This window comes from Antennarius striatus, chromosome 3, assembly GCF_040054535.1.
Source record: "Antennarius striatus isolate MH-2024 chromosome 3, ASM4005453v1, whole genome shotgun sequence".
Taxonomy (NCBI): Eukaryota; Metazoa; Chordata; class Actinopteri; order Lophiiformes; family Antennariidae; genus Antennarius; species Antennarius striatus.
The window spans coordinates 5,113,060-5,129,879 of record NC_090778.1 but is presented as its reverse complement, the minus strand read 5'-3'; the positions used below and the strand labels follow the sequence as shown (position 1 = coordinate 5,129,879).

Here is a 16,820-nt window from a genome sequence, read left to right as displayed (position 1 = left end):
GTATGCTGGAGTTTGTGAGGGATTAAGCCTACGTGATTCGTTTAGGAGCACACCTAAGGACAAACAGTTTGAACAATTCTTGATGTACAGATGGTTCAAAGAGCTTCACGAAGACGTCCTGTTCCAGGGCATGACCTCCTGATGTCGGCTGCAGAAAAACAACTGTGAACGTGTCTTTTGGCAAGTGTGATCCAAAGCTGCACGACTCGCCCTGACTCTGACGTTGGCCTGTAATAGGGCCTGATTGTTTCCGTTTTGGGTCACATGTTTATCGGTCCATCTCCTGTACTATCACCACCCAGTACTCATCTCTTACTCCTTCCCATGGAGTCTTTTTCCTTTTAAAGTACACTTAACTGGAATTAAGTCTTGAACAAAACTTGTTCCACTGCTTTACAGGCCATTGCGTTAGTCTCCAATGTTGCGAAATTCCAAAAAGCCCATTGAGAGAGTTGAGAGAGAGAGTAATGAAAAACAGATGTTTCATGCAGGGTTAGAAAAAGTTACCTTCAGACTGATTTCAAAATGAGTTCAGGGCAGAGAGACTTGCACATATGTCATTCATCATTAAAATGAATGACTTGCACTCACCAGACCCTCTAAAAATAAATTTTTAGTCTTTATTGCGTAAGCTTTTGCTTGAGGAACATCTAATTAATGGGTGTAATATTTTTTCACAATGCACAATCAAAATAGTTTATCTCAAGAAACATATTTGTCTCCTGGTGGACTCCTTGAAGTGTCATTAAGTGTTAGACCACATATCTCACTGTGATGAAGCGTAGGAAGGCTTAGCAATGTGGCGCTCTTCACTATCCTGTTTTCATGTGAGAAGAAAAGAGGAGAGACAGCAACAAATCCTCCAGCATAGTCCCAAATGAATTCTACACGAAATAAATACAGAGGATCCCATTATTAACGGGCTTCAAGGCTGTTGATGACGCCTCTGTAGTAAAAGAAAATTACTAAGGTTACAGCTGCAAATGGTGACTGATGTTCCTCTCCTTACAAAATACATGTGTTTTTGATTGTTCAGTCAAATCCCTGTGGATCCAATCTACAAACAGCTACAAAGACAGCCGAGAGGCCCAAGGCATATAAATCACCAACCACAGCAGCCCAACAGAAAGCTGAACCTGAGGTGAACAACAACAGAGTCATGATTTCTGCTGTTTTCTCTTGCTGGTTCGGTCCAGTAACTGTAGGGCAATTATAATGAAACTAAAAGTAACAAACATTTTACAAAACTCAACGAGACAATCTGGTACAAATCACACAATATATTTGGCAAAAAAAAGGAGCAGCGTTTACTGTAAATATTTGCATTGCAGACAGCTACACTAAAATATTTAGTTTAACACAACTGAATATTCCTCTCCTACCAAGTCTCAGACGATAAGATTGAAGTTGCTGTCATATGGTACTGATTTTGTCATCTGGCTCTGACAGGAATACGGTGCGCTCCCGTTACTCGCGATTAATGCGTTCCAGGAACCACACGCGAATAACGAATCCCGCGATATCGCGACGAACTATTGATCTTATTATTTACTGTCATTTAAACGGTTATGAACCCTTCCCATACTGATATTGAACATCTTCTATCTGTATTACGTTTTCTCACACTATGATAGACTTTTTATAGCACATCTTGTGTCTCACGGAAGTATGTTCCGTTCCGTTCCGAGACTCACGGATCGAGCGCACTTCCGGATGCCTTCAGCCAATAGAATGCGCGTACGGTATCACGTGACTACGGTATCACGTGACTACTTATTAAAAATCTGTGATGAAGTTGCGCATGTTGATGTGCGAATGCGCGAAGGATTACTGTAATCATCTTACCGCAGATTTTGACTCAGATGCACTTTTCTCTCAACGCACAAGATCAGAACTACAATTATTTTCTTTAAATTTTAATTTACTATACTGATCCCCATAGGAAATTAATAAGTACTGATCCATTCTAGCACATTATTAATTTCATGCACGTACAATTAGTACATTATTAAATACCTACAAGAACATTTAAATCCTTCTTCATCAAGAGACCAAACGAGTAATTCACACATTCACAGTATTATATTATTAGAAAATTAAATTTATTGTTTCAAGTATGTGTTTAAGAGGTATTGCATTAAAATATACAATGTATTAACACATGTCTATCCGTGACCTCCTGAGGTCATGAGGAAACAGTGCTTAAACTTCAGATTTTATACATAAATATTACATATACATACTTACATACACACACATATATACATACAGGATATGAGTGTATATATAAATATATACACATAATTTTTATATTTTATTTTACACACACACACACACACACACACACACACACACACACACACACACACACACACACACACACACACACACACACACACACACTTCACTGTAACATGTGAGCTCATGACCATGAGAGTGAAGGAGGACATAAATGCCACTGTGTCCTTACAGCTACTCCGCTGACCGGTATGTTCCAAACAGCTGGTCCCAGTGGGTGAAGTAGGGGGCGTAGTTTCCTCTGTGCTGATGATGGTGGACCTGGTGGTGGGGAGCGCCTCCTAGACAGGGCAGCAGTCTGTGCAGAGCCCAGGGCAGGTTGTAGCCGCAGTGGTCCTCCACCGCCAGCCAGCTGTTGAAGAGGTGGAAGAGGGCTTCGCTCAGAGGGTGGCAGCCCACCGCCCAGGCGCTGCCGAGGGCCAGCAGCAACAGAGACAGCAGCTCGGCTGAGGTGGCGTCCTGAGCCATCAGGGCGAAGGGCGTGTGGTGGCGGTGGTGCAGCTGGTGGATGTTACTGTAGAGCCACGGAATCCTGTTGTAAAACAAAAACAGGTCACCTGTTCAGACATGGAAATCATTGCAGCATTTCTGATAGTAGGAACATGTCTGTTACGTCCACTGCAACCTTTAACAATACAGAGAATAATAATTATGCCTCTTATGGAAACACAGTTGTCAGGAACCCTATGGACAGCTGGAAGGTTTGGGATAAACGGATATATCAGAATTGTTTTAGTGGACACACACAGGTTATAGCGTCACTCTTCTGTTTTCTGTCTCATGGGCCCCCAGCCTTTGAGAGGTCCAGGTAATGAACGGCATTTCAAGTGTTCAGTGTTAAATACCTCAGGTGACCTATGGTGCACAATCTCCAGGAGATCCTGGAAAAAAAATTGCATGACTGCTAAGAAAATATTGTAGTTGCCACTAATCCCATTAATGCTTGTTAATAAAAAGTGGGCTCAGTCAAGTGGGATAAATTTGTCATTGGGTGTCACATTTCATCACATCCCCTCATCTGCTTCTCATGTCCCAGACAAATAAAACTTATATGGTGTGGGGGTAAAAAAAAAGAAACAAGAAACTGATAATGGCTGATAATGTGGCCCAGTCTGAACAGAGCCAGATCGCATTTGGACACTTGCTAAAAACAGTGTGAACGGGCATCCCTAAAAATCAGATATGGAAGGAATTCTGATATGTCTGCAGTCTGAACAGGGCCTTAGTCAGCTGGGATAGGCTCCAGCTCCCCGTGACTCGCTACGGCGGGTGAAGCGTTCAGGAAAATGGATGGATAATCTACTGTTTCTTTTTCAATTTATGTCTGAACATACAGAAGATCAAAAGTAGGCTGAGCCGCCCTGTAGATCTAACAACCAGGTACACCGAAAAGAATTTTTATCTGCAATATAGCACTTTTTTATTGATTACAGTATTTTCCGCACTATAAGGCATACCTTCAATGGCTTATTCTAACTCCAACGCAACACGGTGCGCACTGCCCACCTGTGCATGGAGAAGTGCCACATGAAGAAGACCGTGTCAAAGAGGAGGAAACACGCGAAGACTTCCACGAAGAGCTGCCAGCAGGACGGAGCCAGCTCCGGTAACGACGGGCTCCTGAGCGCCTGCAGCAGCGCGGTGGCCGGCAGGACGGCGGACAGGTATCTGCCCAGAACCCTCCGGAGGCAGGCCCCCCACTCCTGGACCGACGGCGGAGGACCCGAGCCGGCGGCGATCCTCCACATCCTCACACGCTGATTGACGCTGCCCAGCGCGTCAAGCGCCAGGAAAGGCGCGCAGAACAGGACGTGCGTCAGGAAGGCGCAGGTCGCCGGCAGGTAAGGAGAGAGCAGGACGTCCCGCTGCTCCGAGCGCACGTAGTCCCACAGCGGCTGGAGCGCAGGCGTGTGCGCTTCTCCGAGCTCGGTCGAGGGTGCATGCATCACCATTTTCATTTTTTCTTGCAAGCCTTCCTACATCATCAAATGTTACGAAAAAAATAAAATAAAATAAAAAGCTCGTTTAAAATGATTGTCCCCACAGAAGCCAGGCTTTAGTGTCCACTTTCTTTTCTGTTCGCGGTGGATTCTTGCGCTGAGGCTGTTGGATTTTACGCACGGCTGTTCCTCCTGTTGGAGTCTTCTCTTCATGCGGCGGAAGGAGGAGGGCTCTGTGATCACATCAGCTGCTGAAGGAACCTGGCAGCCTCCTCCACCTCCCTGGATAGTATCACAGGACTCTCGTCTTGTCCTGTCTTGCTTGTGGTGATGCAGGTGATCGGTGACGGTGACCGTCAACACGGATGTTTGTCAGACCTGGGGAATTCCAGTGAAACCTTCATGCGTTTTCGGGAATTTTCCAGGAGACAAAAAGTGAAACCGCTCATGAAACTGGCTGCTGATAGGCGGAATTATATCTATAATGAATTAAATAGTGCCACTTTTGATTCTGTTTGCGTCTTTGAATTATTTCTGTCACACTGGCACTCTGATTGACCACAAGCTAAATTTCCCTTTTCTTTTTAAAGCTATGTGGTCATTTTTGTATTACATAACAGGAATAAAGACAAAATGAAAGTGCAAGTTTTTAAAAAAAAAAAAAAGTCCATCCTGGTAATATGAATCAAAAAGTGTGTATATAAGAACACACCAGTGACGTGCAGTCAGGGGAGACAGGTGAGGCACCCTCACCTGTCATCATGAAAGAATTAAATAGTGAATGAACTAAACTTTCAGTTGATATTTTTGTGAATCTAATGATGAAATCAGTGCCTCACTAGCCATGAACCTCACCCCACGTCACTGGAACACACATTGCTTTATTTGACACAACCTCAGTCTTCAGGCAGGTAAAACCTGTGACAGGTGCCACTGTTTCTTTTTAAACTCTTTTTTTTTTTACTTGTCTGCATCCTGAGTCCTGAATCATGGCTTTAGTTGAAGAAGTGAAGACTTCAGGAATGTCAGGGCTGGGTTTCCAGTACCTGCCATCCAAGGTCTTGATCAGCAAAGAGAAACAGGGACTGCGGCGGTATAATTTGTTAGTGTTTTTATAGGAGAGGGGAGCAGTTGGGGAAAAACAGCAAAAGGTAAAGGAAATAGAAACAGAAGCTCCAGACTGTACCCAAGTGCATTCCCTTGAACAGGAGAGAAGGAACCCCCTCAGCAGTCTAGGCCAATTGTAGCTTGACTGTTAATGAGTTGTTCCTGACTGTAAGCTTTATGGAATAAGAATGATTTGACTCTAGCCTTAAATAATCTAAAGGCATACTGCTCCCCGTACTGTTGCAGGAAGACGGTTCCATAGTAAAGGAGCTCTACTGTACAACTAAAACTTCTACCTCCTGATCTATTTTATGAGACTTTTATGAGACCAAAAGTCCCACATCTGCTGAGCGAAGGGCCCTAGGAGGGTGATAAGGTTCGAGATGGACACTTTAATTTGAGCAATTATCATTCAGACATTTGCAAAAGATAAATGGGTAGTTGATCCAAGCATAGCTGAGCATATCAGGTATCCAAAAACGTCAGAGGCAATTAAAAGATTATTTTCCCGTAAATAGTTTTTATATAATCTACCTTACATGAGCTGCAGAAGTTTACACATCAGATAGTCATCACTCCTGGATTAAAATCTGCTCCAGTGCTCTCTCTGGATCAGATGTCTGATCAACTCTGTGAAGGATCAATCGGCTGCGACAGGATTTCGCTCATGAAATCTGATCCTGAATCAGCTGCTCCCTTCAGCTTGAGCGTTATTTAACTTTATGATTGTTTAAAAAGTTTGATGTTAACTATTTCAAACAACCAGGACTGTAAACCTGGACTGTTTGGCCCTATAGAAGTAAAAGATCCATGTGTTATTACTGTAGTTTATTTCTCCATATGTCCCAGAGTTTAAAACATTTGGTAGTAATTATAGGTAAAATAGGAACAATAAATTCACGTCAAGGATGTAGCTATGGCTCCACTCATTTTCGTTGTTTCCCTCCCCCGTGTCTCCTGTTCTCCCCTGGGTTTTCCCTCTGTGAGTGGAGTGAAGGCATGACCTCCTTCCTCTCCCGCTTTAGTCTCATGATTGCACCTCATTCATCCCAGTTTCAGTCCAGTCAGTGTTTTAGTTATGTAACACATGTCACCACTTCACAACCGTCCAGTAGTTCTATTTAGATGTAGCTCCATTCTCCACCTCCACATCAGCATCTTTCTAAATCATACTGCCTGCTTTGAAGATTAAAGGTTAAGATTAAAGTTCTTAAAAAAACTTACTAGGAAAACATGTTTTAACACAAGTCCCGTGATGAATGAAGCTTGTAGGATGAGGCGTATTACACAAGGTCCAGTTTCTAATCAGTGATTACATGAAGACCAGAAGACTTCTTGAGCACCTCAAAAACATTTTGCTCATTGAGATCGAATCTGTTTTACAACTGATCTACTGAGAGTATTTGTATCATTAGATGATGTACTGAGAGTATTTGTATAATTAGATGATGTACTGAGAGTATTTGTATAATTAGATGATGTACTGAGAGTAATTGTATTATTAGATGATGTATTGAGAGCATTTATATCATTGGATGATGTACTGAGAGTAACATATTTCTATTGTTAGATGATGACCAAAGGTTTAATGTGAAGATCTCACAACCACTAACTTTGTGCATCAGGAATAATTCATATCAGCCTCCAAACTTCAACACTATGACATAATTAACTCTCATTTACGAAGCCTCACCAAGCATCTCATTACTCAGTTTTGTTACCTGGTTATCAAAGTGCATACTAACACATTGATTTTCTGTTTATTAACCAGGAATAAATTGTGAATGCTCCTCATTCATTTATATCTTTTACTTTTCTTACTTTATATATTTGATTTAAAGTGTTAATCTTCAGAAATCAGCTCTTAAAACTCACTGGTAGTGTTAACAGAATCAATACTTGATTTCTATTTGATGCAGCTGCTTTCAGGGAATCTTTCTCTGAATTTCTTCCGTCAATTTTAAAAAAAAACCCCAACAACTGTAGGGTTTATTGTGTTTCAAACACACAAACTTTATTTACAACAAACATCCTCTACATCAGACTGGACAATGTAAATTAAAAAAATCAAATAATCTACGATATTTTATTAATTCAAGTCTTAATTACACGTCACAACTAAATCAGTGCATGGAATGCTCATCTTTCAGGTCAGCCAGTCTCAGAGATATTGTTGTGAAAATTCTCATCTTGAGAATTAACGGGACAAACTCCAGAGTTACACAAACACTTGTAATAATCACATTACAAAAAATGACTACTGTAATTCAATTTGTACTGACTTACAGTAAATTCAGGAGAAGTCATCCGTTTGTCACATTGTGAGCTCAGCCAATAAAAACATCTGATTCTTCTGATCAGAGCAGACATGCTTGCGACCTTCCTGCTCAAACATGTTTTGTCAAGTGATTCTTTGAAAAACACAGTGATAATAAACACATTCGTTCTGCATTGTGTTCCCACCACATTCCTCTGTTCAAGTACGTGTGAATAACTAATGTTAACATTACATCAAACTCAAAGGAGGGCTTCATCTGAGACTGAGAACTTAGGAGCTCACCTTCAAACAGAGCCTTGTTTTTGGTCAAGTTGTGATTTCACTAAACAGGTGACATTGCTCAGACTCAATGGTCTTCACTTCTATGCACATCCTGTGAATATCTGACAGGATACACACAAAGCTCAGACACTACATCATTACAAATAGCCGAAATCTCTTAAAACTCTGATGCCACATCTCTGTGATTGTGTGCACTACAAGAAAAACCCTAATGCAAAACAGAAACTAACAGCTGCACAAGTATTGTGTTTCCACCAGGGGCACACAGTGGAAAAACAGTGCTACATACGCATTCAGCAAAACGTGCTACAACTTTATACAGTTGTGCAAATTAAGTGAGTATCCAACAAACCCTGTGCACTCAAAAAGACATTTACAAAAATCATCCAAACACAAAGTGATGATATTACACCTGACAGCCAGCAGCTGTCACACAGTACATTCATCTTCTCTGCTAAGGGCCCATATTTTTCAAAGGTCCACAGCCTTCCATCCACAGGACACACACTAATACAACATTCAACGAGTCCCTGTGGAATCAGAGAGAGCTCTGCCGTGGAATCATGGAATGTAGAGCAGCAGCATTTTGTTAGACATTTATTGGATAAAGTTCTTCCAATTCCCACAATCGCCCAGTCACTTTGGAGTGTGAGCTGACAGTGGGAGGTGTCAGCTCATGCTCCCAAGCGAGCACTGCCGAGGCGCCCTTGAGCAGGGCATCGTCCCCTTTATAAGCTACTCATGAGGGGCGCACCACAATGGAGCAGCTCCAGTCAGATTTGTGTTTGCTAAAACCTCTAGTGATCACAAAAGAATCTAATATTTTACCTCTGAACACGTCTGAATTCTTCCTAAATTGCTTTTTTTTTTTTTTAAACAGGTTCAGAGTTAAAATGTGAAAATGTGCAAACCAGTGATTTAACAGCCGTGAGAGTAGTCATTTCTGATTGTTTGTTCTATTTATGTAGAAGAGCTCCTTATACACCCACAGGAGGTGATATTTGTTGTAGTTTCTAGCATCAAATTTTCAGTCTAGACAATCTTTTGACTTTCTCCTCAAACAAACGTCTTCTGTTGTGAGGTAGGAGAATTTTCTTTTAGGTCAAACTTTAATGAGGTGTTTAAGAAATATGGGCCCTGGTAGGCAGAGCTTCTTTGAGTTGGAGGGGGAACCTGTCAGCCAGCCTGCGGGCCAGGCTCCTGCCCTCCTGCAGACAGTCGTCCACTCCCGGGTGGTCCTCTGGGATCAGCTGCTTCTTTCTAATCCAGATCTAAGATCTGCTCGCCAAAAACGTCCATAGATGCGGTGGCCTTGATGGAGCTCCCTGCGGAGTCCACAAACATCTGGGGTATGTCGTTCCCAAAGTAGATTTTACTGTTGGATGCAATAGCTTTGTACTTCATTAGCTGCAGGTACTCTGGTGTTAACTTCAGCTGCAAAAGGAGAACTTACGTTACAAAAGATTCCGACTTTCATTCCGTGCCGTCCGGTCTGAGAAGGGACGAACACTTTGTGTCATCTCTTTACCTTATTGGCCTCAGCAGCTCTCAGTGATGTATAGAATTCCGCATCTGCTTTGGCTTTCTGCCGGGCCAGGAAAGCACCGTCTATCAATCAGAAGCAAACACTGTCAAACACACCGAGGATTGAGATAAGTCCGATGAGCTCCAGGGCTTAGAAAGCTGATGTAAACGCCGGGATCCAGGGAGTAAACAGGTCCACTGCCAGACTCAAACACTACGCATTCTTTTACATCACATCTTGACTTGTTTTACAATGTTCACAACAAACACAGCTGAAGTTTGTTTCACTGGTGAGAAACCACACGCTGACTTACAACAGGAAAAGTAACACGCAAGACTGAAAGTACGGCTGTTAAAAGGTTCGTAAGCCTCCAACCGGGTCAGCGTGTACAATACCCTTGACAGCATTCTTCATTTAAGACATTCTCATGACTGAGAAAAAGGCCTATTAGTAGACAGTATTTATCCATTTCAGGGAAAACGTCTGTGCATTTTACCCTCCTCCATTCATGCAAGAACCACAGCTATTATTAGGTTTGGAAATTCCCATAAAATCTTATGTAAGACAAAATAAAGCCAGCAGTTTGCAAACTGGTTTGTTTGTGACTCCTTAGTAAAAAGCTGAATTGAATCAGGGTGCTTTATCATTTTCTGTGTAAATAAACCAACACCATTATATATTGGTTTAAACAACGTTTCATTTATTTTATCTACAGTGTTATTATCGGTAGAGGGGATCTCATTCATAAATAACCGGTTGAAAATGGATGGATAGTGACTTCATGTGAAGAATATTTTACAGACATCAGTTCTGCCCCGTCTTGTCTACAGTTGAGTGTTTTTAGACGTGACCCTGGTAAAGACAACTTCTCCCATCACCGGATACAAACCTTCAATTTCAGAGATCTTTTTTTCCGTTTCCTTCTCCATGACTTTCTGTCCAAACTTGATCTCTGCGACTTGAGCCACTTTCTCAGCCTCTATTAAACAAAGGAGCAAGTTTCAGTTTTCAATCTGCAGAGTGTAAAATGTCTCTGAATGACAAACTGGAACCACAACTGGTAAGTGAATTTTTCTTTCTCACCTATCACGGCTTTAATCCTTTCAGTCTCTGCCTCCTTCTCCACCACCTTCTGTGTCTGCTGAGAGATCAGCAGCTTGGTCTTCTCACTTTCCCTGCAGATATAAACACAACCTTTATGAAAGGACCACACGGACCATTTCACCGTTCCCAGTAATTAGAAGTCTTCTCCAGACTGTGTGGGTTTGTACAGAGGTCTGACAGCTGTTCCTTTCCTCATATTAAAATCAATTTGTGAAAACATTTACATTGGCCATCCTGCACACCATTACAGGTGTAATCACAATTTTAGTACAACAAGGTATCAGGGTTCCTAATACACTAATTCTGCTTCATGTCTTTTTGACCAGAAGGTCTGGATGGACACGATTTTGTGTTTAATCGACTGGTGTAAAGTGTTCATGTGAGGATTGGAAAAACTGTCAAGTCCATCAGTTTAATCTGAGTGTTTAAATCTTTCACATTATCACATTTTAACTGCTGATTGGCAGAGATGTTAAAACACCACATTCTCCAACCATAGCTCACATCTAATTCAAGGTGTAGCAAATTCTAAAGCTGCTCTGCAAGACGAAAATACAAATTGAACATTGAGAAACTGCTGACAGTGCCTGTGACTGGCTGAGAGCTCCTCCACTGCTGGACTTCATTTACAACATGTTACGTCACTACCTCCCAGCAGCTCATGAGTAACTGTAACCAAAAGCCACAGGAATGAATGAAAATATACAAATGTAACAGTCAGACTTTACAGATAATACCAGTATATTTCTCCATCAAGGAGCACTAATGAGAAAAAAAAACAAAGTGTGGCTTTGACTAAAAGAGTTTAAAATCTAAATGAAATAATAATCAAATTGTCATTGATAAAATTAACTGAATATTAGCCATGAGGTAAATGTCAGTGCGAGGACCTGCAGGGTCAAAAAAACATACTACAGTTAAACTATGAACACACACTGTAGGAGAACGATGTAGGGAACAGATGTTATTCTGACGTGACAGAATGGATAACTTAAAATCACTTGAACTATTAGGAATCTGAGGATCTGCAAATCTACCTCAGCTTCCCTTACAACTCTCTTCATCTGATCAGGACACCCGTTATCCAGGTTAGTCGTTCACAGACCAACCTCTGAGGCCCCTCCTCTGCAGGACTTGGCAGTGAGAGCAGGACCAACATCGGATCCATCCGTTTAGAGAGTAAAAGACAACACAGACCTCATGGATCATTTAATAATTAAGGTAAAAAAAAAGAACACTTACATGAGCTCGTAGTTCCTGCGAATGCTCTCTGGGATATTGGGTTTAGTGACACGGACCGCCTGAAGACCGGTTACATGAAGAAATAATGACAGACAAACAGTCAGTGCTGTGAGAAGGACACGAAAAGATAGCAGGAGGAGAAAAGAGGTTTTCACTACCAGATGATTTAATGAAAAAGCTGGTTGGAAAGGAGCGCTGAGACATGAGCGCCTTCCAGACAACCTCTGAACTCTTCAGATTATCGTTTCTCAGAAAGAACTGTGACTGTTATTTCAGCTGTTTCTAGAGACTTTACAGCAGACGTGAGGCCTGAGTACTAAAGCCCAGCGGAGTGTTAAACACTCACCACTGATATGTGTCAGTGAGGAAAGAGGGAGATTCAATACAGGGGAAACAGTCGGCCTGCTTTTAATGGCCGTCATAATATTGTCTTTATTTAACCGTCGTTAAAAAAAGATATCTCATCTTGTTATGATAAACCCTGCAGGAAAGGAGCTTTAAAGAGGCACAGGAACCCGATACACGGCTGCAAAGTGGAAAAAGACTAGCTGTGAACGATTGTGTCGGGACGATTTCATTAGATTGATATCACTGTTTGTACCTTCAACTCTGCAGCCCAGGCGAAAGGCTTACTATTAAAACACGTTAGGTTATTATCCCGTTTCCAAAAAAAAGTTGGGACATTGTAAAATGCCAGTACAAGCAGCATGCGGTGATTTACAAATCACTGACACCCCGTGTGTAACTGAAAACAGTAGAGAGACAACATTTCGAAAACATAACTGCTTCTGAAATATCTCCTCATTCAAAATTTGATGGCAGCAACATGTTTCTGAAAGTTCTGGACCTCCCATCATATTTTATGCTTTATAGTGTGTTAAACAGTTTCAGTGGGGGATAAGTCATTAAGCAGGCAGGAGAGCTTAAGGCATCAACTCTTGAACTACGGAGCCCTGCTGCTGTAATACGTTCAGAATGGGGTTTGGATATGTTCCAGCCAAACAAACTGAAACAAACAAATTCTTCCTTGAAATAAGAAGTTTACTTGGTTACAGATGTTTTCAAAGCCTCTAATATCATTCAACATTAATGGCGTCTTCACAGAGACCTCATTAGATTCTCTGATTTTATGGTCTGATGACTGTAAAAACTCTTCCAGTCTTTACTATGTCTGTGTTGCTGGCTTGAAAAAAGGTTTATTTTCATTCATTTCATTTGACATGTCTTTGCAGGAAGTAAATATGAGCTTTGACTGTTGTACAAATCATCCCATTCTGTTTCTATTTACATTCTACGATGTTCCCACTGTTTTGGAAATGAGAATGAAAACAAAAAGCAGTTGTGAAAACTAGAAAATCAGCATTTTATTTTTGGATTATGACGTTAATATTCTCTAAAATGACATGAACACTGAGACTTAATGCTTACTGTACCTGTATGATCAGTCCAGGAGCCATGGACGTTAGATCCTCCTGCAGAGTGAGCTTCAGGTTTTCATCGATTTGGTCTGTGGGGTTAAAGGAGGAGATAAACACGGGGCAGGCTGGTGAGAAGAATTAATAATACTAAGAATAAGAATAATAAAGAACAATACAAGAACTCCAAGAACTGCATTTAAGAACTGTTTCAATTTAGGGTTAGGCCAATATTAACATTTACAAACCAGCTTGGCACTGGATTTTCCTAAGAGCTGGTGCACCTGGCTCAGCAGCTGCACCCAGTGTTACAACAGGGGGGTTTACAATGAAGTCTCTGCTACCTGATGAGACAGGCCGTGAAGACAGAGTGTTTTGCAGCCTCAGGCTCAGGCTGATTGCCCGCTATTTGTGTCGATAGAGAGGAGATGGAGGCTCTCACCGAACAAGCCGATGTAGACCTCCTGCAGAGAGTGAACGCTGCAGAACTGGTTGAGCTCATGGTGAACCTTGTTGAATATCAGAGCTTTGTCATAGTCGGCTGTGAAGTTCCTCACAATGTCGTACACTGTACAGACAGGCACGGGAGCGCAATGAAACGCAGAACACACAGATCTGACTGTGCATAAATATTGTGTGTCAAGTTTTTCAGTTTCAGCTTTACTCCAGATGTGAAAAGATAAATATTTTGATGACTCTACCTGCAGAAGGAACAAGGTAGTTCACCACTTCTATGCGGTCGAAGTAAATCATTACTCCTCCGCTGAAACGAAGGACAAACACAACATGTAAACAAAAAATGGCCTGTGTTAGCAGCAGGTCAGAGTCATCTGATGTCACACTAGACCCAACAAATGGAAACTCATTGACAAGAAGGTGGTTAACAACTACATGACTCGACTCCGAGGCTGAAAATGTAAACATTTCCACAGGTTCGATCCATGGATGATAAATGTGTTGGATGTGATACCGCTTACTCAAATAGCAGACCTACCTTGTGCCGCATGGTACGTTCTTCACCTCGTCTGTCTGCAGCGTCGTCTGAGAGCCAAAAACAAATATGTCTTGTGTTAAATTCATTCTTAGATATCACTGACACAAACACATGACATCACTGTGAAAACACCAGACCTGGCACTGGGAGAAAATCCATCAGCACCTCATGAAATAACATCATTCAACATGTCAAAATCTGGCTTTTAGTCATACTGGAGAGACAGTTCAGCATCAAAAAATATATTACAACCCCCCAAAGAGCTGAATCAACATCTTTATTACACGTTGTGCCAACAGCAGCTAACCCTATCAGCTCCAGCAGATCCACACGCTCTCACTTAAAGCCTGGAGGACGGTGAAAGTTCAGACCATTTCATTTCACTTTGTTGTCTTACGTTTCTCAGAAACGTAGAGTTTTAAGGTAGAGAAAAAAGATTTGATCTGACTCACCTGAACAGATTTATAGGTTGTGATGAATGGAAGCATAAGATGGAAACCAGGGCTGCTGGTGGTGGTCAGGAGAGCCCCTCCCCTACAGGACACACACACACACACACACACACACACACACACACACACACACACACACACACACACAGTTAAGTTTCTTCAGGCCAACAGCTTTGAAGCAGATGCTCTTGTCTTCATTTAGTGTTTAACAACGCAGCAGTTTATTACACATTTTTCCGGCACCAGTAAAAAACCCAAAGCCAGCTGCAGTCTCACCTGTAGTAAACTCCAGTGTGTCCCTCATCGATCTTGTGCACGGATGCCAGGAGCGCCGCTCCTCCGAGAGCAGCAATTATTGAGAAGACGGCCCCCCACTGAGCCATCCTGGAGGGCAGACGGGTAAGAAAGAGCATGTGACAACAAGCAGATGGGAGCAGACTTCCTCTTTTGGTTCTGCCATAATTACAATCAAGTAGTGCGAATAGTAATTGATCCGCTCAGCATGGCCCACACTGAGCAGCTCGTGTGGGGCTGTAGTAACGTGCCGGAGTTGACTTCTGGTTCACTGGTTTATCTCCTCTCAGCTCAGGCTTAGCCAGGTATCAGCTGGGATCTGACCTTGCCACACTTAAAGAGGATTTACACTTAAGTGCAAAGAGGTTACAGCTTCAGCATTCACATAAAATGAACCTGTCATCTAGATTATCATGGTAATGGTTATGTTTTCTACGTCAAAATGAAGGAGTCATTTCAGTGTTGATGGGAGCTGGGCTGACAGGACCCTCAAACATAATAAATGAAAATTAAGCATTCTCTACCAGGACAGATTTAAGGAGCCCTCATTGAAAACATTATCAACCTCAGTCAGCAAATTTAGAAAACATATCCATGTTCTATTTCTACATACAAATGTCAGGGCAATGATCTTTAAACACACAGAGAGATTAACATTCTATTCGGTATGCCTCTTAGAAGTATAGAGAAGAAACTAACTAATCTGGAAGACGGAGAATAAGAATCAAAAGCCCAGTTAGAACTGTGTTTACAACCAAACACAGCGACTCGACCGGTCTGAAGGCGCGGTGTTCGGATAACGCATGGAAGGAAGCGGCTCAGAGTCAAGCCTGCTGTGTTTGGGCATAAACACAACGTAACGCAGGCATGGCGCATGGAAAAAGGACATTTAATGATTTGTGGAGTCCAAACGGAATCCACTGACGCGGGTGTCCACGACTCCTCAGGCATTGTAGTTTAAAACACGCTAATAATTCCTGGAATACTAGCTTAGGTTTGGACGCTAGCTTTGATAACAGAAGTTCTTTCACTGGGACCCAGTGGCACATACAGCCGGTTCAGAGGAACCAGCAGATAGACGAGACGACTCAGCTACACTTTAAAGCTGACAGACAGGAGGCTACCGCCGGGTCATGACAACAGCTGCACGCTTTCATTTCCTTTTTAGCGACCAAAATGGAGCAGAAACAAGGTTTAAACACACGTATTCTCCTTAAAAGTCCAGTCTTACCTGTAATTTCTGAAAGACAGAAGGAACTGATACTTTTCTTTCTTCTTCTACTTCTTTTTCTTCTTCTTCTTCTGGTATTTCACTGCGTGTGGCGAATACCTCCTGAGCTCACGACCGCCCCCTGGTGTATTGGAGGTGTTACAGACCAGGTCTTATGAGAATTATGTTATATTTTAGCAATAAGTAAATTCCTTGCGCGCCAGGTTAACACATAGTTGGCGCCGACTACTAATAACACTGTTCCTATTCCGAGCTCACTTACAGTTAGTCAATTAAGATAAAAGTATAAATACAATAAATAAAAAGTAATGTATTTATATGCGTTGGCATGCGTAAAGCTCCTTTCGATGTGGCTTGATCAATAAATCTATAAATCATTGATTTATAGACATTGATTCCGATAACATCCATACATCCATGAACAGCAGATGGCGACAGAGACCAGCTGAACCGCAGCATTTGGTTTCCATTAGTAAACTGTGGAGCAGAATGCTTCATCCCACTGCCATCAACATTTAGTTGTTGGAGTCTCAAACTTCTGTCCTGGTGCAGATGTTCTTTTTACATTCATTTGTTTTGGGAGTAATTCTGCTGTTGTCTAAAGCCACAGATAAAGTTTGACATGTATTGAGGAAAATTAGTCAACAATCTACTAATT

General features: G+C 41.9%; 2 protein-coding genes across 2 annotated transcripts; both read right to left on the bottom strand.

The window, feature by feature from the left end:
- Positions 1 to 2,371: 2,371 nt before the first annotated feature.
- ch25hl3 (cholesterol 25-hydroxylase like 3) lies at positions 2,372 to 4,731 on the bottom strand. Its single transcript, XM_068311297.1, has 2 exons — positions 3,805 to 4,731; positions 2,372 to 2,830 (listed from the first exon to the last, which is right to left on the bottom strand). Exons 1-2 carry the CDS (start codon positions 4,254 to 4,256, stop codon positions 2,473 to 2,475), a joined length of 810 nt encoding a protein of 269 aa, XP_068167398.1. The 5' UTR covers positions 4,257 to 4,731; the 3' UTR covers positions 2,372 to 2,472.
- Positions 4,732 to 7,286: 2,555 nt separating this feature from the next.
- erlin2 (ER lipid raft associated 2) lies at positions 7,287 to 16,234 on the bottom strand. The gene is made up of 12 exons (XM_068310497.1): positions 16,163 to 16,234; positions 14,914 to 15,021; positions 14,638 to 14,719; positions 14,186 to 14,232; positions 13,893 to 13,954; positions 13,634 to 13,759; positions 13,210 to 13,283; positions 11,777 to 11,835; positions 10,514 to 10,605; positions 10,320 to 10,409; positions 9,434 to 9,513; positions 7,287 to 9,339 (listed from the first exon to the last, which is right to left on the bottom strand). Exons 2-12 carry the CDS (start codon positions 15,018 to 15,020, stop codon positions 9,166 to 9,168), a joined length of 993 nt encoding a protein of 330 aa, XP_068166598.1. The 5' UTR covers position 15,021; positions 16,163 to 16,234; the 3' UTR covers positions 7,287 to 9,165.
- Between the last annotated feature and the right edge of the window lie 586 nt (positions 16,235 to 16,820).